The sequence below is a fragment of the Ursus americanus genome, chromosome 3, assembly GCF_024610735.1.
Source record: "Ursus americanus isolate L20-20 chromosome 3, mUrsAme1.1.p, whole genome shotgun sequence".
Lineage (NCBI taxonomy): Eukaryota > Metazoa > Chordata > Mammalia > Carnivora > Ursidae > Ursus > Ursus americanus.
Genome location: NC_142129.1, coordinates 54,726,490 through 54,747,787, shown reverse-complemented (window position 1 = coordinate 54,747,787; position 21,298 = coordinate 54,726,490). Strand labels below are relative to the sequence as shown.

The window sequence follows — 21,298 nt, the reverse complement described above, 5'->3', positions numbered from 1 at the left end:
CTTCTCAAATACCTCTTAAGTGGAAAAAAGTAATTATTCTATTTCCTAAATCAAACAAATAAGAAATTTGGCTTGCAGATGCCATTATGCATACTGTATAGATCTTAAAACAGAATAAGCCATGTAGAAAAATTAAAACTAAAGTTTCTCAGAAATTAAATCAAGCTGAAATGATTTTAGTGATTTAAAAATATTAGATAATTTCTAAGTTACCAGATCAGGATACTGTCCGCAGAAATAGCTGATCCATAATGGATGATTAATTTAAATGATATACTTTACCAGTTGTAATGCAAAAGTTAAAAAGATGCTTAATTTCTTACATAGTTTTATAAAATGTGCCTCAAATGGCACAGAATCAGTACTGTGATGAAAACCTATTTCTTTGTCGAGTCTGGTGTCTCTCAGGAGGTTCCTATGGGCATCTGATCATTATTTAAGCTTAAACTCAATTATTTAGAAATGCCCTGTGGCCCAAGCAGCAGCATAGCATTGCAGCAGCTGCTTACTCAACTGCTTAGTATTGGCTGAGGAGTTTTAGTTCCCAACTTTCAGGGTGAAATATTGAAGGCATCCGTGGAAGAATCATGTGCCACATTAACCATGCACAGTGCATATGTTCTGTTAATGGGCAAACTAGTATTATATTTAACTCTGGGAGTATTTCCGAAAAGAATCAACAAGCTGTATTTAGATTATACAAAGGAGACTGTGCCTAAATTCCTTTTCTTCTAAGTCATTCTCTTTCCCTTTTAAATACTTTCACATCCACTTTCAGTACAGGTAGCTTAATTTCTATCATGTGCGGCTTTTCAGAGCATTAGCTTTGTTTCGGGTGCCAATGATTGAGCTATGCTGGATGTGCTTGGAAAAAGCCAGCATTCATTCAGGAAACTCCAGTTGAACTAGATCCATATGCAGCTAAAAAAAAAAATGTAGCTTTCTGATTAGAAGTAGTTTCTGGCTTCAAGCATTATCACAGATGATTTTTGCTTTTGATGTCCTACAGAATAGCAACTAATGCTGGAACCAAAACTCTGCGATTTTTTTCTTAGTGAACACTTAGAGCTTACTGCTTTCACTATTGTGTTGCACTATATTAAGCACGTTGCATGCATTGACTAATTTAATGCTAATAATCCTATGACAAAGGTAGTATAATCCTATGAAGAAGGTGGTATCATCTCCATTTTTACTTAGAGCTCATCTCTGTTTTTATTTAGAGCATGGTTAATAAACTTGTCCAGGTTTGAACAATTTGTAAGTGGCAGTTTTTAAGGTCTCACTCTAACTCTAAAGTCAGCCAAATAGATAAGGTGATATTGCACTAAACATTGATGAAACCATTGCCAAAGCTACCACCGAAAAGGATGAAAAAAGGTGGAGGAGTCCAAAGATTGGCTCCTTGGAATGTCTGTTAAAAAAGCTTATCAGAGGGGCGCCTGGGTGGCTCAGTCGTTAAGCGTCTGCCTTCGGTTCAGGGCTTGATCCCAGAGTCCTGGGATCGAGCCCCGCATCGGGCTCCTCTGCAGGGAGCTTGCTTCTTTCTCTGCCACTGGCCTTGCTTGTGTTCCCTCTTTTGCTGGCTATCTGTCTCTATGGCAAATAAATAAATAAATAATCTTAAAAAAAAAAAAAGCTTATCAGAAAACCTGACAATTTCTCCAAATTCTGGGGTTATGGGGCGCCTGGGTAGCGCAGTCGTTAAGCGTCTGCCTTCAGCTCAGGGCGTGATCCCAGCGTTCTGGGATCGAGCCCCGCATCAGGCTCCTCTGCTGGGAGCCTGCTTCTTCCTCTCCCACTCCCCCTGCTTGTGTTCCCTCTCTCGCTGGCTGTCTCTATGTCAAATAAATAAATAAAATCTTTAAAAAAAATAATAATTCTGGGGTTATGAAGGTCTCTAGGTACAAACTATTGGTGGAATTATTAGACAAATTATTGATAGTCATTCTCTCTTGGTGTATGACTTATCTTGTGCAGGCTAATTTATTAATAAAACTCCTAAAACGGGGTGCGTGGGTGACTCAGTTGGTTAAACATCTGACTCTTGGTTTCAGCTCAGGTCATGATCTCAGGGTGGAGAGATTGAGCTCTGTGTCGGGTTTGCATTCAGCAGGGCGTCTGCTTGAGATTCTTTCTCTTCCTCTACCTCTGCGTCTCTCCCATCTCCTGTGTGTGTACACGCTCTCTCAAGTAAGTAAGTAAGTAAAATCTAAAAAAAAAAAAAAAAAAAAGCAGTAACGAAAAGAAAAAAAACTAACACACATTTCTTTTTTAAAAAAGATTTATTTTAGAGAGAGAGCATGCATGCATGCGGACATGCACAAGTTGGGGGAGGGGCAAAGGGAGAGGGAGAGAGAAAATCTCCAGTTAGATTCTCTGCTAACTGAGTCCGATCTGGGACTCAATTCCATGACCATGAGATCTTGACCTGAGCTGATATCAAGTGTCAATTGCTCAACCGACTGAGCCACCCAGGCACCCTACCTCACACACATTTCTAATTTTACCTCTAGTTTCACCTTTTCTTTCTACCTCTCTTACCCAAATAGAGTTCTGTCTGTGTACAATTTGGAAGGAAAGTCCTTTATGAAATCAATGTTCCTCAAATTATTATGTGGTAAAGGACAAGATTTTGCTTGCTTACTTTTTATTTCCTGTCATGGAACAATGCTTTTGTGAAATGCAATAAAAAAGAATTACTAAAAATGGGATACAAAAAACATACAAAATAAAAACTTGTTCTTACTGGCTTGAACAGATAAAAAATTATTCTAAACAGTTGCTATAGAAGTTGCTAAATGCTTGCTTTTGTTTATCTTGTTGTAGAATGGGACCACTGTGGTTCCATGGGCCACACTTTGAGTAGCAGTATTCTAGAGCAGTGGCTTTTGCTATGGTTGAATTTAAATTTAAATTGACTGTCTTGTTATTTGTTTATATTTGTTACATATGTTTTTCACTTGTTTGTTTTGTTTTTCTTTTTCTGCTTTCCTTTGGATTGAATATTTTTAAAAATTATATCTTTTGGGGCGCCTGGGTAGCGCAGTCGTTAAAAGCGTCTGCCTTCAGCTCAGGGCGTGATCCCAGCGTTCCGGGATCGAGTCCCACATCGGGCTCTTCTGCTGGGAGCCTGCTTCTTCCTCTCCCACTCCCCCTGCTTGTGTTCCCTCTCTCGCTGGCTGTCTCTCTCTCTGTCAAATAAATAAATAAAATCTTTAAAAAAAAATAAAATAAAAAAAAATAAAAATAAAAATTATATCTTTTATTTCCACTATTGACTTATTAGTTTTTTATCTATATTTTTAGTAGTTTCTCTAACACTTATAACTATTAATACATATCAAAGTTTACCTTCAGGTAATATTACACTACTTCATGTATAATATGCAAATCCTATAGCAGTTTATTTGTGTCCTCTTCTTCCATTCTACATACTCTGTTGTGATGCATCTGATTTTTACATGAGCCATTAACCCCTCAATAAAATTTTTTATTATTTTTGCTTTAGATAGTCAATGTTTTAAAGGAATAAAATAAGAAAAAAGGTCTCTTTTATATTAATGCCTTCATTATTATCATTTTTAGCACTCTTCATTTCCTCAGTGATTTTCTTTACCATTTTTTGTAAATGGTCTGATGGAATCTGATGGAAGTATAATACTTCAGCAGTTATTTGTCTGAAAAATCTTTATTTTACCTTTAAAAGGTATTTTTTGAAGATATTTTTGTTAGTATGGAATTCTGATTGACATTTTTTTTCCTTTGAAAACTTTGAAGATGTCACTCCATTGTCTTCTAGCTTAAATAGTTTCTCCTAAGAAATCTGCCAAGATTCCTGTCTTAGGTCAAGATTTTATGTGATCTGTCTTCTCTGGCTGCCTTCAAGACTTTTTTTTTTCTTTTTAGTTTTAGCATTTTGACTGTGATGTGCTAGATGTGGTTTTGTCTCTTTGTGTAATTGAATTGATGGCATTTTTTTCCTAGTTATGATCTGAATCTTTTGAATCTGTGTTTTCACTATTTTTAAGGTTCTTTTTTTCCTCTTTCCTCTTTACAAAAATCCATTTACCTCTGTATTAGACAACTCAGGTTACTTGCCTGCCTTGTGACCTTAGCTCCAACCCTCTGCCCTACGGTTAACTAATTAATTATTTATTTAGCATTTTTTTTATTAGGGTAGATTTGTCAGAAATATGAGCCTACATTTTTTTTTTTTAGGTTTTATTTATTTATTTGACAGAGAGACAGCCAGCAAGAGAGAGAGAACACAAGCGGGGAAGTGGGAGAGGAAGAAGCAGGCTCCCAGCAGAGCAGGGAGCCCGATGCAGGGCTTTATCCCAGGACCCTGGGATCACGCTCTGGGCTGAAGGCAGATGCTTAACAACTGAGCCACCCAGGTGCCCCTCAGCCTACATTTTTAAATGCCTATAGGCATTACTGCAATTAATAAGCTTCAGATTAATTTGAAGACATTGCTGAATTAATTATATATTTCACCAGTATGTATTTTCTCAAGTAACAAATTTTAATGGTGCAATGAAACTTTTTGTAGTGCTGTGAATATTTGTAGCATTTACTTGAAATGTTAACCTGAGCATCATTGCTCTAGTCTTATCCTCAGGCAAAGCTAGAATCCTTTATAAACATAACCCCTTAGGAGTTAGAGTAGTTATACTCTCCATTTCGTACTCGAGAATTTTCAAACTTTGTGTAGAAGTAAGTCACTCTGGGGCGCCTGGGTAGCGCAGTCGTTAAAGCGTCTGCCTTCGGCTCAGGGCGTGATCCTGGCGTTCCGGGATCGAGTCCCACATCGGGCTCCTCTGCTGGGAGCCTGCTTCTTCCTCTCTCACTCCGCTGCTGTGTTCCCTCTCTTGCTGGCTGTCTCTCTGTCACATAAATAAATAAAAAATCTTAAAAAAAAAAAGAAGTAAGTCACTCTGGACAGCAAAAGTTATGTACTGATAGCCCAGGAGCCATATTTAGCACATAGATAAGTTTATTTTAGCCTGGCTAGGGATTTTTTAAAAATTAAATTCTTCTCAATATTTAAGATTGGAAAATTACACCCCCCACCTCTCATTTACCTTACATTATATTACATCTACATTACCAGTCTGACCTCTGGAGTCTTTTGAACATGTGGCTACTACTTGAGCCCAAATTTATACCACTTCTGTATGTAAGCCTCTCTAAGCTATTTTTTTGTACTTTTTCCTGTTCGTATTTGGATTCTATTTGTCTATATAAAGGGTCACTTATACCCCTTAACACCAAGGAAATTCTTTATACTTGAGTTAATATTTAAATTATAGCTGCTGCAGATCTGAGCCAAGTATTTAGGGAGAAGCATGCTGTTGTTACTGCTGTTTTTAAAACCATAAATTACATTGGCAGTGTATATTATTCAGTGACAGAGCTATTGGAGAGTTAGCTTACTTAGAACTCTGATTATTTTGTGCACTGTGTGTCACACTTATATTTTACTGTCCATTTTTATGTGGTCATTCTCAGGGTAAACAATTTTTTAAAAAAGGAAAAAACTGAAAGCAATTAAGTGGTTACCGGAAGGATATGCACCTGTACAGAGGCTACTGAATAAGGGGAGGGAGTGGCACTCAGGAAGCATCTTGATTTCTTTCAAAATCCTGACCGTGGATTTTGGTCATTTTAATTCATGCTCCTAATTCAGAGTGGAGTGAAAGAAACTGTGAAAACAATGGTTTTGAAATATTGTACCCACCTCTCAGATACTCAGAATCTGTTTCAAAGGAAGTGAACATTTGAAAGTGTGGGTATATTCACAAATAGCACTTAGGTATTTCCACTAAACAAAATGAATCATGGCTGCTCAAAGACAGCAGGCTGTCCATGTACTCCCGTCTTATATGTGTATGAGGACAAACCCAACATTCTCATCAACAAACATTTCTCAAGGACTTGACTTTTAATAGATAGAACTTGTCTGTTTCTTTTTTTTTTCTTTTTGGTATAGATGCCAATAATCTTATGATGGCCTTAATATTTTATTTTGCCACTGATATTATATAATTATTTCTTTTTTGAAATCATCAGAAGAAATTGCTGTCCCTTTCTTTGATGTATTAGGAAAAAATCAGTTGAGATTGAAGCAAAAGAATCGGAAGACCTGTGAAAGGTTTTTCCTGGCTCTGTCACTGCCATTTGTGAAACTGAAGAAACTGAAAAGGACAGAACAACCCTTTAATATAAGTTTATATTAGTGTCAATTCCATTCAGGAGACAGAATTATTTGGATAAATTCAGGAAAAGAAAATTTTGATAAAAATCATTCTTTGGTCCTATTCCAAAGAAGAAACAAGAGAGAAAACACAACTTTAAAAAGTTAACAATGAAAATATAAAGCAATTTCCTCCCTGTTCCCTCTCTCTCCTCTTCTCTGCATCCTCTCTGGGCTATCTGTCTCTCTGCTCTTTTTGCTGCTGCTTTCTTTCTTCCGTCTTTTCTTTCTTCCTCCCTCCCTCCCTCCCCCCTCCCCATTTCTTTCTCTTTCTTTCTTTCTTTCTTTCTTTCTTTCTTTCTTTCTTTCTTTCTTTCTCTTTCTTCCTTCCTTCCTTCCTTTCTTTCTTCCTTTCTTCCTTTTTCTCTATATTTTCCTTTTATTCTTGCCATATTCCATAAAGGATTTAAAGCAGCTTTCAAAACAAACATGAAGTGTATATATGTGTGTGTGTGTGTGTGTGTGTGTGTATTCAAAGTAGGTGTCATCATGCAAAAGTGAAAATACAATGAGCTAGGACTGAGATTAGCATATAAAGTATCTGTTGTATCCTTTGCTGTGTAGAAGCTTTTTATCTTGATGAAGTCCCAAAAGTTCATTTTTGCTTTTGTTTCCCTTGCCTTTGGGGACGTGTTTTGAAAAAAAATTGCTGTGGCAGATGTCGAAGAGGTTACTGCCTATGTTCTACTCTAGGATTTTGATGGATTCCTGTCTCACATTGGGTCTTTCATCATTTAGAGTTAATCTTTGTGTATGGTGTAAGAGAATGGTCGAGTTTCATTCTTCTGTATATAGCTGTCCAACTTCCCCAGCACCATTTATTGAAGAGACTGTCTTTTTTCCATTGGGTATTTTTTCCTGCTTTGTCAAAGATTAGTTGACCATAGAGTTGAGGGTCCATATCTGGGTTCTCTATTCCATTCCATTGATCTGTCTGTTTTTGTGTCAGTACCATGCTGTCTTGGTGATCACAGCTTTGTAGTATAGCTTGAAATCAGGCAACGTGATGCCCCCAGCTTTGTTTTTCTTTTTCAACATTTCCTTGGCAATTCAGGGTCTTTTATGGTTCCATACAAATTACAGGATTATTTGTTCCAGCTCTTCGAAAAATGCCATTTGTATTTTGATTGGGATGGCATTGAAAGTATAGATTGCTCTGGGTTGCATAGACATTTTAACAATGTTTATTCTTCCAGTCCGTGAGCATGGAATGTTTTTCCATCTTTTTGTGTCTTCCTCAATTTCTTTCTTTAAGTGTTCTGTAGTTTCCAGAGTATAGATCCTATAGAGTATAGGTCCTTTACCTCTTTGGTTAGGTTTATTCCAAGGTATCTTAGGTTTTTGGTGCTATTGTAAATGGAATCAATTCCCTAATTTCTCTTTCTACAATTAAATTGTTAGTGTATAGAAAAGCAACTGATTTCTGTGCATTGATTTTGTATCCTGCCACGTTACTGAATTGCTGTATGAGTTTTAGTAATTTGGGGGTGGAGTCTTTTGGTTTTTCCACACAAAGCATCATGTCATCTGTGAAGAGAGAGAGTTTGACTTCTTCTTTGCCAATTTGAATACCTTTTCTTTTTGTTGTCTGATTGTTCATGCTAGGACTTCTAGTACTATGTTGAACAATAGTGACAAGAGTGGGCATCCCTGTCGTGTTGCTGAAAACAGTCAACAAAACAAAGAGGCGACCCACAGAATGGGAGAAGATATTTGTAAATGAATTACAGATTAAGGGGTGGTATCCAAGATCTATAAGAACTTCTCAGACTCAACACCCAAGAAACAAATAATCAAGTCAAAAAATGAGAAGACTTGAACAGACACTTCTCCAAAGAAGACATATGAATGGCTAACAGACACATGAAAAAATGTTCAACATCATTAGTTATCAGGGAAATTCAAATCAAAACCACACTCAGATACCACCTTACACCACTTAGAATGGCAAAAATTAACAAGGCAGGAAACAACAAATGTTGAAGAGGATGTGGAAGAAGGGGAACCCTCTTACACTGTTGATGGGAATGCAGGTTGGTATAGCCACTTTGGAAACAGTATGGAGGTTCCTCAAAAAGTTAAAAATAGAGCTACCCTGTGACCCAGCAAGTACACTACTGGGTATTGACCCCAAAGATACAGATGTAGTGAAAAGAAAGGGCCCGTGCACCCCAATGTTCATAGCAGCTGTGTCCACAATAGCCAAACTGTGGAAGGAGCCGAGATGCCCTTCAACAGGTGAATGGATAAAGAAGATGTGGTCCATATATACAGTGGAATATACTCAGCCGTCAGAAAGGATGAATACCCACCATTTGCATCAAAATGGATGGAACTGGAGGGGATTATGCTAAGTGAAATAAGTCAAGCAGAGAAAGACAATTATCATATGGTTTCACTTAAATGTGGAACATGAGGAATAGCATGGAGGACATTAGGAGAAGGAAAGGAAAAATGAAGGGGGGGACATCAGAGGGGGAGACGAACCATGAAAGACTGTGGACTCCGGGAAACAAACTGTGGGTTTCAGAGGGGAGGGGAGTGGGGGGATGGGTTAGCCCGGTGATGGGTATTAAGAAGGGCACGTATTGCAATGAGGACTGGGGGGTTATACGCAAACAATGGATCATGGAACACTACATCAAAAAACTAATGAAGTACTGTATGGTAACATAACAAAAAAAAAAAAAAAAGAAACAATACAAAAAAATAAATAGTGTGTTGTAGTAGCTACTATTTTTACTAGACAAAGACCACAAATTTTTCTTTGAGATTTCTAGCAGCCAAGATGAAGAAGGTAGCACTGGTATTTATAGGGTCTCAGTGTTTCTAGGGCAGGATTTCTCAACCTTGGCATTGACATTTTGGGCAACATACTTCTTTCATGTATTGTCCTGTGGCACTGTAAGATGTTTAGCAGCATTCCTGGCTTCTACCCAACAGAGGCTAGAAGCTGACCTGCTCCTTCAGTCTTGACAAGCAAGAATGTCTCTAGAAATTCCCAAATGGCCCCTGAGTGGGGGGAGGTGGTGGGCAAAACTATTCCCATTGAGAATTACTGGTTTAGTATAATGGCAGACAAATTAGAAAATGCCCAACTACTCCAGATGCAATGTGTGGTATTTGAATTTTTTTAATATTTTAGCAATTTCATATGGTAGAATTTCAATACCTTTAAAGATAAAATATTGATGTTAGGTCTTAGCTGATATATTTCACTAGGAAAATCTTTGATTCTATAAATAAAATTAGAATCTTTTTAAAAATCATTTTGCTTTTTGTTTATTTAGATTTTTATTTTACTAGCATAAAAAATCAATATGGATTAAGAGTTCATACTCTTTTTTTTCCAAATTCTCATTCCAGTTCTCATTCCAAGTTCTCATTCTCTTATTAGCTAAATAACCTCTCTGAATTTCAATAGAGAAGTGTTTAATGATAGCATCTATGCCAATGGTTGTTGTAAGAATTGTATGAGTTTTTCTAGGCAATGAGCTTTGTATAGTGCCTGGATCTTAATAAGTACTCTATGAGATAACAATTATTATTATTGTCATTGTTATTTTTAAATAATAAAGATCAGAGCTTTATAGAGTAAGGGAATATATAATAAAAATGAAAAACCTGAAATGTCCTTACTAGGTTTCTATCTCTCTCTATATATATTTCCTGCATTCTTCTGTGGCTCCAAGTGAATGAGTTGTTTCCACCATTCATGGTTCATAGATCAGGTTTGATTCAGCAGTCTTCCTTTTTATTTTTTATAGATATAGAGATTGCAACATGATGTTCTTTCAGATGTGAATAGTGTTACCTAGTGGCTAAGTTTTTTACTCTCTCTTCTACCTCTATGCCTCTGTAGAGAGAGCATCTTCGTAACTATTTTAGGAGACTAGTATGAATAATTGCTATGTGCTTATAAATTGCTGGACTCTTTTTCCTATCTCTTGTTCTTTTTTTCCCTTTCTTTCTCCCTCCCTCCCTTCCTTTCTCTTCCTTCCTTCATTCCTCCCTCCCTCCTTTCTTCCTCCCTCCTTCTCTTTTCCTTCCTTCCTTTTGTTTTTTCTTTCTTTCGCTCTTTCATTCTTTCATTCTTTCATCCTGCTGGCCTCTGCTTGATTATTCTGGGATTTTCACATTGCCGGTTACCCTGGATTCTCTGAGGTCCATAATGAAGTGGAGAATGTGACATTCTCCATCTTTTAACATAATTTTTCAAATCAATACCAAAGTATTTTATTTTAATCTCTTTTTTTTAACAGCGTATAAAATGTATTGCCTATTTCAATTGTTACTTACAGCCTTCTCCATCTCTTTACCCTTCCTACCCTACTAAATAGACATGAGGCTCTCGAAATATAGGCTAGGAGGATCTCAATTCCAGGCTCTGTACTGTTTTCAGAACTGTGCTTCCTCCTCTGACGACTAAATCTTTTTTATGGGCCAAGCTTGTATGATTCTCTACCCTAGAGTATATTTCCATCCTATCTCACTGCATTTGCTTCATTCCTAACACAGAAAGACTTTTGGTGGGACAGCCTTATCTAACATTTCTGAACCACAGTTTTGGACACATGTTAGGTCCAGACCCTTCTACATGTTTATAAGTGTGTTGAACTTTTGGGGGACTATTTTCAAATTGATATATTTTAATTCTGGCAATAAAACAAAGCCTCTTTGGACAGTTCCTCAGCAGACTACTAAAGCTGCTTTCATGTTTTGTACATTTATACAGAAATACTTGAAAGTTGAAAGCATACTGTATTTCAGAATACTCTGTAAGCAAAAGCTTGGTAAACATTCCAGATGAATTCTGAGGGGGGCAGTAATTTGCATATTGCCACATTAATTCTGAAATACAGTAATACACCACTAGCCATGTTTGCAACATATCCTTTAGGACTTCTGTGCAGTATCCTGATTAGACCTTTTTCCCTGTCATCCAGCAGAGTAAATTCCTTACCTTAAAAATGGGACACAAAATTAGAATTAGCCATGTTTATTCATAATTGTGATAAATATGCTCTGTTTTTCCTAATTATACTGATCTTCTCCACAATTACTAATATAACCATCTCTTCAACTTCAAGATCAGCTTACTATTGGATGCAGTCTTTTTAGGTAATTGCTCAGTCTCTCAGCTTCTTCTTCCAAGATGGCTTTTAGGTATCCGAGGGAGGGATGGAGACCTGATGAGGTCCTTGGACACTCATGCTGTCCTCTGGATATTCAAGCTTCTGTGGCAATTTCTCTGGTCCATCTTATTGTTCCTGATTGCCTAGCATTTGAAGCAGCTGATTTTCTCTCAATTTCACTGCAGGATGAAGCCTGGTGGGTGCTTCCACTGCACCTTTGGTTTGCCTTTCTCCAATCTCCAGACCTGAAGGGATGACTTTGGTCTTTTCTTCCTCTTATTGTATGCTATCTAAAGCCTAAATTTATAAGCTGTAGGCTCGATTGTCACAGATAGAAAGAGTCTCTTTGCTGAGTATTAGAAAGGCAATGGTAGCAATGCCTTTGATGCTATCACTAATGTAAGACTATAATCTGAGACACTGGTTTAGTTCTTGATATATAAAGGAATTTGGAAAAAAATCCTCTTTGACCACAAAATCTAGATTTTTATGTGTACTGATGCAAAATCATATTTTGAATGTCAGTTTCTTCACATTTCTTTTGTATCCTAATCTCCCTTTCAGTTTGTGTACCATTGCCTCCTAATGTATGTATACATGTGTGCATGGCTATGCACACACACATATCAGGCTGAAGAATAAATTGATGGACAGGCTAAGGAAAAGTGAATGTATGGAAAGAAAAAAGATACAAACACATTGATTTTTTTCAAATTATAGTAGTTTGGGTTTTAAGAATTTGCTTGTCTTAACTAAACTTTAGCAAGATCTAAATAACCAGCTAATATAGTTGACAGGATTGCTTTCTGTTCCACTACCATTTCTTTCCCCTTTCCTGGCCTAATCTAAACAATTTACATTGTTTACAATTATTTTCCATATCCAGAGCCAACTCTGTGTCACTCTCCTAATCTCTCTACCTTCAACCTTAAAATGCTAGAGCACCTATCTTACAGTTCTAAGTTCTTATGGTCTCTACTTTCACCATCATTGTATTGCCATCTTAGCTCCTTAATCCCATTTACATATATCCATCTAAATATAATCCTTCTTGCTCTTTTCCTTCTTTTCCAGCCACTCAGTATCCCCTTCCATGCCAGGAACCACCAACAATTAGTGGAGTCAACCATCCTTTCTTACCTAGAGTTTTTTCTACTGTCAGAAGGTCTTGCAGTAGTTAAAATCTGACCTTTCATATGACAGTGACCTTCTTGACACTAACACTAATACAGGGAAAGGTTTTGGCAATCTCTCCAACCAATAAGAGGGACATAACAGGAGAAGAAATACTTTTTGCCATTGAGAATAGTAGGAAGTGGATTTGGGAGTCTCTTCTAGTGACAGAGATTATAGTCAGGAGAGTTCATGAGCCATGCATGCTTTCTTACCATTGGAGCTCTTATTAAACTATAACATGGCAAATACATGTGGGTAGCTTTTACTAACTAATTTTGGTAGCTAATGGCCCTGTAACACCACTTTGAGCACAATATCTTAGGAAAATATGTTTATAAATTGATTTATAAACATGTTTTTGGGATATAACTTGCTATGGGCTGAATTGTTTCCCCCCAAATTCATATGTTGAAGCCCTAATTCCTGACGTGATTTAATTTAATAGGGCTTTTAGAAGGTAATTAATGTTAAATGAGGTCATACAGAAGGAGCCTAATTTAATAGGAATGGTGGCCTTGTAAGAAGAGGGAGAGGGATCTGTCTCTCTCCACATGCACTCACTGAGGAAAGGCTATGTGAGGACGTAGTGAGAAGGCAGACATCTGCAAGCCAGGATGAGAACTGAACCAGAATTTCAACCTGAAACCAAATTGGCTGACACCTTCTTGGACTTCCTAGCCTCCAAACTAGGAGAAATAAAATCCTGTTGTTTAAGCCACTCAGTCTATGATATTTTGTTATGGTAGCTGAGCTAAGACAACATCTGTTAATAAATTCAGAATTAAATACAGTTACTTGTTTATGAATAGATTATATGCAAAATCTTGACTATTATTGCCATTTAGTTAAACACTATACATAAAACCGGTTGAAGTAGTTATTTAAATAAATGTTTTTTATGTTTAAATATAAGTAAATGGATGATAAATTTCATAGATTCCTAAACAACACTGTTTAGGGATAAGCTTGAACTTTGGGTGTAGTAAAATCTCAAGTATCCATTCCATTGAGCATCTTTGTGCCCAGCATTCTTTCAATAAATAATCATATCTTTATGATAAAAATAACTCCCATATACTATAACTCTTAGCATCTGTTATGTAGTAGGTACCTAACAAATGTTAGCTGAATTAAAAAAAATATAAATATCTTGATTAGTAGAGGTTTATACACCAAAATTGATGGCATAGACACAGAGTATTAACCTCTATAAGAATACTTCCAGGAAGATAGATATAAAGGTGAATTTTAGAGTTATTTGTGGCTATCTAATGTCCCTTAGTATTATGGTTAAAGAGACATTGTTCCTAGGTGTTGGAATATTTTTCTAATCAAGTGTTTGTTTAAAGCTTTTGGGAAGGAAATTTTCTATTGATAGATTGATTTTTTTTTTTTTTTTTTAAGAACAGAATATTCAAAAGTCAAGTAAAAAGGGGTTTGGATTATATGTGTTTTGACTCACCCATTACGTCTTTGGGATTTATTGATTTATATTTGCTTGCCTTCACAATAATTTTAAATCTGATTAATGAGGACTTTCTATGGCATCTATGGCTCTGTAATAGTTGAAAATAAGCTAAAAACTATGCAACAATGTAAATGTGGGTGTTCATTTTTCAACCTGAGCAACCATCTTTCTCAAGGATATATCTGTATGAAGCTCAAATAAGTGCTTATATAGTTCAGTAAAAATAAAACTTAATTTGGAGGGCAGATGATTAGGTTCCATTGTCCATTTGATGATTCCCTTACTTTTTAGTTGGTAGTGTTGACCATGATGATGTTGACTGTGACAAGGGCTTAATGTTCTTAGAAAGTGAGGGTTATTTCAAGATTGTGGTAGAAAGACATGTGATGTCAGAGTCAGGGGTCTGTATGAAGGTCCTCAGGCCAGCTGAGTAGCCTCTCTAAGCCATAGTGTGCTCATTCAGTAAACACTTATAAGGCCTCTACTCTGTGTTAGGCATTATAAAATGGGTGTAATAGTAGCCTAAATAGTAGTAGCTAACATTTGTTTATCACTTTTTCATTTGATTCTCACCAAAATCATATGCAGATGTTACTTTAAAAAGTTGCTGTGTCATAGGTAAGGGAACCAAAGCAGAGAGACGTTAATTAATTAATTGCCTACTGTCACATAGGTTTTAGCAGTGAAGCTATAACTTCACCCTGACAATTGAATTCACCATGCTGTTGTTGAAAAGATCTTAATTTTCTATTTATTTATGTATTTATTTACTGTTCTGATTTATTTATTTATTCATTGATCTTGACAGAATTTAAGTTGGTAAGGATCTCATGAAAAAAGGCATGTTAAAATGCTTAGGAAACTGCTTAGTGCATTGTGAATATGTATAATTGTTATTTATTGTATTTGTTTCATGTCAGTAGTCCTCTTTAACTTAATTCTTTTTTAAAAAAAAAACTTTATTTTGTGTGGAATTTCCCTTCTTTTACCCATTTGAGAAGTCTTGATATTTGCATAGTCACAAATTTTTTATTTCCTAGTGCTTCAAGTAATTTGTGTCATAACTTTAGAGACTTCTACCATTTGATTCTGTTTTTTATGTTAAGATATATTTTATACATAAAAATATGTAACACATGATCATTATAGACCACTGGTATTGTACTTTTCCTGTTCTTGTTATATGTTATCTTCATGCATGAAAAAGAGTAAATAGTGTTTTATAAAGGTAAATCCAAAATATTGGTTGATGCTTTGTTTTTCATAAGAATATTCTCTTATGGAAGCAACCATGTATTTTAATGGCCTATCCAATTTTAATAATACCAATCTACATTAGGACCAGCTGCTAAAATGTACTAAATGTTAGAAATTTTAAGCTTCTACTTTGAAAACCAAATTGCTCATCGCAGTTGAATTTGGTGAATGTTTAAGTGTGAGGACCACACACTCCTTCCATTTAGTTGGAGAACCTGAACTGTGGTTGCTGCTTCCTACTCACCGACTGCTACTATTGCTTGCCTAATAATTGTCTTTGGCTCCCTGTAAACCTGCAGCCAGAAAGGTATTTGAATTTTTCCCCTCTAGCACTTGCAAATCCGATTTTTATGTATAGCTAAGTGCTCTTAGCTTTTACTCTATCTACTACTGGGGCCTGGTTTCTAGCAGGCCTGTAACTACACCAGATCCGGCCTATGTAATGCTGTTTGTAATGAGAAATCTAAACAGGGAATGGCAGTGAGGCATGGCAGGAATGTGTTTCCATTGGAGAAGGCAGTATAGAGAAAAAGTATAAGCAAAGCCATGTCCAGAAGGTCTTTTCAGCTGGCCAGGATGGAAGACTAATGTTATTGTACCTAGGCTGTTACTCTGCCAGCCCTTCCTCACAAATTTGCTTTCTTTCTCTCTTCCCTTCTCCCCTCCCCCTCCCTTCCTTTTTCATCTACTTGTTCTCCTTCTTGTTTTCCCTCTCTCTTTCTTCGGGCTGTGCTGACTGTTTGCTCAGGTGGACAGTGACACCATTTGGAATGAACTGCACTCGTCCGGTGCTGCACGCATGGCTGTTGGCTGTGTCATCGAGCTGGCTTCCAAAGTGGCCTCAGGAGAGCTGAAGGTGAGGTCTGGGTTGCATTAAGTGTGGGAAATCCAGAGAAGAAACTGAAACAGTGTTGTTGTTGTTTGGGAATTGTGGGGAGTGTGGTGTGCTAATGAAAGGGGCGAAGGGAAGAGGGCAGGAAGATGGCCACTAAGGTGTGATAATAACTGGTCTGTAGGTAGGCAGTAGCTGCTGTTGCTCACAAGGCCTTCCTCTCCTTGAGGAAACTGTGGTCAGGGCACTCTGGTGTGTTTTTAAGAGCACAGGAATGGTGAGTAAAGCTATGGTCCAGGTTAAAAATATCCAGTATATACATGTCTGTCATGTCCTCCTGGGATTCTCTTTTGAAGCAATTTAAAAAATATGATTACTGAATACTATGTATAAGCTCAGAATACCACCCAGAGAGAGGAGAGGGGAGGGGTGGGGGAGAAAGGTAAATACCAGACGGGAAGGATTGGGAGGAAGAAGGAAATTGTTGATTAGAAGGGTAATGATCCAGGGTATGTTTTTCCATGAAAGAACTTCAAAAATGATCTACGCTTTATTGTTCTTTTCTTTTTTACGGTCTCTTCTTTTCTACATCATAAGAAAAGAACAATGTCCAAACCCCAATGTTTCCCAGTCTAAACAATTTATAAAAGCCAGAGACCTGACAGACGTTGACATTTTATTTGGTATTTTAACAGCGCTATTTAAAGGTATGCCATGTGCGTCTTGAATGCAGTTACCCCTGTAAACTTTGTTGGTGCTAACATGACTTTTTAATGTACTAGTTCACACACTTCATAAGGAAATCTGGGTGGTGTTTGATTTGGTATTTTTAGCAATTGTAGGGACAGGGGAAATACAATGTGAACAACATAGGCACCACAGGTTTTGTTAATCTAAAGTAAAATCTAATTAGGATTATTTTTCTGTTTATCTAATGAATTTTGATTCAGTTACACCTGACTGTTTCCACTTGTGGTATGAAAAAAATGCAGGGTAGGAAGGTACACTTTACAATATATTGTCTTTTCAGAAGCCTTTACTTTAACTTTTTAAGAAGTCAGAGCCAGTCGAAATATAATTTTGAAAGGGTGAGCTATATTTAATATATATATGTACACACCTTATGTGTAGTTGGCTTGATCAGCATCAGGACATCATTTGCTCATCTCAGGGGATTTATGGGGTCATTAATGTGGTGCATACTACTCAGTCTTTACCTTTGTTAATGAACCTACTGGAAAGAGGAAAGGAATTAGCCTTGTGGAGAGGTTTTGGCTGTCTCCTGGTAGCACCTTTGGAAATAATTCTTCCTATTTGAGAACTTCACTTGTAACAGTGGAATAAATGGACATTTTAAAAGAATGATCTTTGAAGGTCTTATTTTCAGAAGAATTAAAAAAACACAACAGCTAAGCCACAGTATTATAATTTTTATAAGATAATGCTGGCACAGAGCCACTTAATAACAAAGAAAATGATTATGTTAGCATGCACAATTTCTAATTGTTATGATTTTGTGGGAGTTTAATCAATAATTCAGAAACATTCTCAAGTAGAATGCCCACATATTACACTCAAAATCATCGTTATTAGCTTCACAGAATGCAGAATTGCCAAATGTATATATGAAGAGTAGTGAACAGAAGCCTAATTCTTTTTTTAGGAGGTAATTATTTAAAATAGCCAATTACAAACAAAGTGTCAACAACATATAGCATGGACATGGTGGCCACCAGCTGTACTAACATTGGCTATTTATGTTAAGAACAAGAATTCATGCAAACCCTTTTCCCCTTTGGTTGACAAATCAGGTATGGTTAAAAAGAGAGAGAAGAATAGAGAAAAAGCCAGCCTAAAAATCAAGAATCTTGGTCCAAACTCTGCCACTTAAATGTTATGTCATTTGGTGGCAAATCACTAACTTCGCTGGGCTTCAGTTTCTTGTTCTGCAAAATCAGGATGGAATTTATAATGTTGTACGTGGTGCTGCTATTCTGAGCTATTTGCAAATGAAAATTAGATCTGATTCTCAAATATACATACGATGGCATACTAAATAGTAGATATTTTAAAACTAATTTCAACTTATTTTGGTGAATATTTGAGATACTGCAGCTGGTTTATCTTTCTGATTGTTAAACCCAAGTAAAAATCCAAGAGTCAGGACAATAACAAAGGCACCAGTGCTGACAGGTCAAGAGACTGAGCCCCTTCGTTGCAAATAGTTTGGGGAGGCCTATGGGAATGCTGTATGGGAAAGGTAGCAGTGACAAATGATTTGCAGCCACAGTGAATAACTGATACAGAGAACCATGTTTAAGGACCTCTTGCTAACCAAAAATGTCACTCAGTGTCTTCCTGTCCCATACTCTGATATGACAGAGCTGGTATACTTGCTGGGCAGGACCTTTAACACTCATAGCCTTGGAGCCATCACTTCATTCATATCTATGAAGGAAACAGGGAAGCTTATTTGAGGACACTGATAAGTTAGCCTCTGATAAGAGATATAAAAAGAAAACTTCAGTGTTTCATTTTTGGTTTTCAGCATCTGCATTCAGTTCTTACATGTTCTACCCCATTGTCCTAGTAAATCAGTATAACCTCCTGAGACAACATTGGCATACTATAATTCTGTATTTTGTGAGACTGCACTAATTTTGCCTGGAAAACAGAGAATAATTAAGATGGAGTGCTGAACTGAGAAGTAAGAGACAGCTGGAAGTTAAGTCACTGAGCTCATAGAGAATGGGGACCTAGGAGTTAAGAAGTGTGTATGAGAAAGGAAAATGGTGTGGACAGATTTGATTACCTGGAATTTTTGCTTGATGCTGAACTTGGTTGCGACACCCCTAACAGGTTCTATCCATTATTCACTTGAGGGTACTGATGCGCTGAAGGAATTAGAAGAATAAACCAGGCACAGGAAGTGAGTTTCATGTTGATGCTTAAATAGAGCATGTGCAGCAAACTATAGCAGTAAATTGGTATATTTACAAAGAAATGACATGCTCAGTGGAGTTCAGTGGAAATTATGGGGATTTTCAAGTTTTCTAGGTTTTTAACAATATATACATGTATGTCTTCATGTATAAAACACTCCACAGTGGAAATTTCTGGAATCAATAGATGCCTAAATTGCATATTTCTCAGATTCTAGTACCGAGGAACACAAATATTCTGAAAATGCTGAAATGTTAGGAATACTAGAAACTGTAATTGGAAGATTACGTTCTGAAGGTCGTTTTATTTTCTATAGGACATTTAAGAAATTATGTCTAGAAATAGATATATCTCTAAAAGATGAGTATTTTTTCAAGTTATAAATATAAATAGTTCAAAACCTGGTTCAAAAAATGGTGTAAAATATCATGTTGTATACCTTAAGTATATACAGATTTTGTCATTTATACCTCAGCCTCAAAAAAATGATTCAACACTTATCAAGCTTTGCTATGAGGATTCATTTTGATGCTATTTTAGCAATGCTATAATATCATCATAAAAATAAAATTTGCTTTAGTTGTTTGTGGAAATTTTTGTCCAAAAAAAAAAAACCCACCTGCTTATCTGAAGATGGATGGATTTCTTTAATGTTTAAATGGATATTATAATGTTTTGTTGCTAATAAGACCTGCTGTTCATTGAGTAACTACTCCTGGCTGGGCAGTTTACATGTTATTTGTTATAATTCTCACAATGGCCTTCGAAGGAAGTACCACCAGTAGGCTCAGAGCATCAAGTAACTTTTTAAGACCCTGTAGACAGTTTAATAAATGGAAAAGCCTGTAAATCTCATAACCCTCTGTTCTTTTTCAGCTACTCTATAAGGAATTTCCTATAGAAATAGCCAAATATGTAAGGGGGGACTAAAAAGGTTAAAGCCATCTCTTTCAAATGGTCTAGATCCTTTCATTTTATTACTATAAAATAATTAATACATACAAAAAGACAAGTTACACTAATAACTTACAAACTGTAATGATAAATTATACACCTTTGAGCCTTTCTTTCAACTTAAGAAATAATACTTTGCTAACACTATTAAAGTTCTCTCAGTATTTACCTCTTTTCTATCTTTCTGACTCCGAGATAATCATTAATCTATTATATTTTAAAAATTATTTCTTTTCCTTTCTTTAATAGTTTAAACCACATGTTTTGACCTTTATAAAATGGAATCTTATTATAAAATGTATTATTCCTCAGATTTATTTCCCTCCACTTTAAAACCATGTTATGAGGATTTATCCATATGAATTTACATAGTGGTGATTCATTCATTTTCATTGTGGAGAAGTATTCCCTTGTACATCATAATTTGTTTATTCTTCTCTTGGACATTTTAATTTCCAGGTTTTTGCTCTTCTGAATAATACGCTATGGATAGTTTTTAACATGTCTATTTCACAATGGCATTACTAAGTAAAATGGCAAGCTCCTAGGCTAGAAACATAGTAAATTTCAGTAAGTAATGTGAAGTCAAATTCCAGAGTTGTTTGCCTCAATGACATCAGCAAAAAAAAATGGCAGTTTAAACCTCTGAAAATCTTTTCTTCATAAAATCATTGACAAAACTGGCAGAATTTGTCAGGATAAATTCTTTAAGAACTCTGGAAATCAACCAGAAGTGTCCAACAACTCAAGAAAGCATGTGTTCAAAACAAAACCAGCTGAATCTTGGTAAGAACAGTGAGCTTTGTGGTGGTTTAATTCACCCTATTCTCATCTTACCCTTTCCAGCTCCACAGTAGCCTTAACAAATAACAGCCTGCATTTTTCAGTGAAAACCAGTAACTTGGCAGTCTCCAGAGGGGGCAGAATGGGCCTGGAGCTTCTTCAAAGCCTCATTCTCTGAGAATTGTCATTATTTGGTCTCTCTAGTACTTCAGTACGAGATCCTGCTTGCCAGGCTGTCTTTATTTGACGTGACTTGGAGTTCACTTGACATGAAAAGACTTTTCCCCAGAAGCAGTTGTTGAAAAATTAAAGGCAGTTAGTTAACTTCATGGCTACCTGAAGTGGTAGATAACAGTGGAGAAAACAATAGATAAATAGAAAACAATAACCAAAAGCTTCAAAGGAAAAACTGGGGAATGAGATGTGGTAAGGGCTATGAAGAGCCCCATCAGATGCCTGAGAATCCAGGCCACATGAGTGATAGGGCTTTG

General features: G+C 36.4%; 1 protein-coding gene across 6 annotated transcripts in view; it reads left to right on the top strand.

Moving 5' to 3' along the window:
• Nucleotides 1–21,298, top strand: part of HDAC9 (histone deacetylase 9) — a 726,671-nt gene that overhangs the window by 475,182 nt on the left and 230,191 nt on the right. For all 6 annotated transcript variants that reach the window (XM_045793088.2, XM_087860991.1, XM_045793089.2 and 3 more), the window contains one exon: nucleotides 16,044–16,151. In XM_045793088.2, coding sequence (XP_045649044.2) covers nucleotides 16,044–16,151 — 108 coding nt within the window. The remainder of the gene's footprint in view (nucleotides 1–16,043; nucleotides 16,152–21,298) is intronic.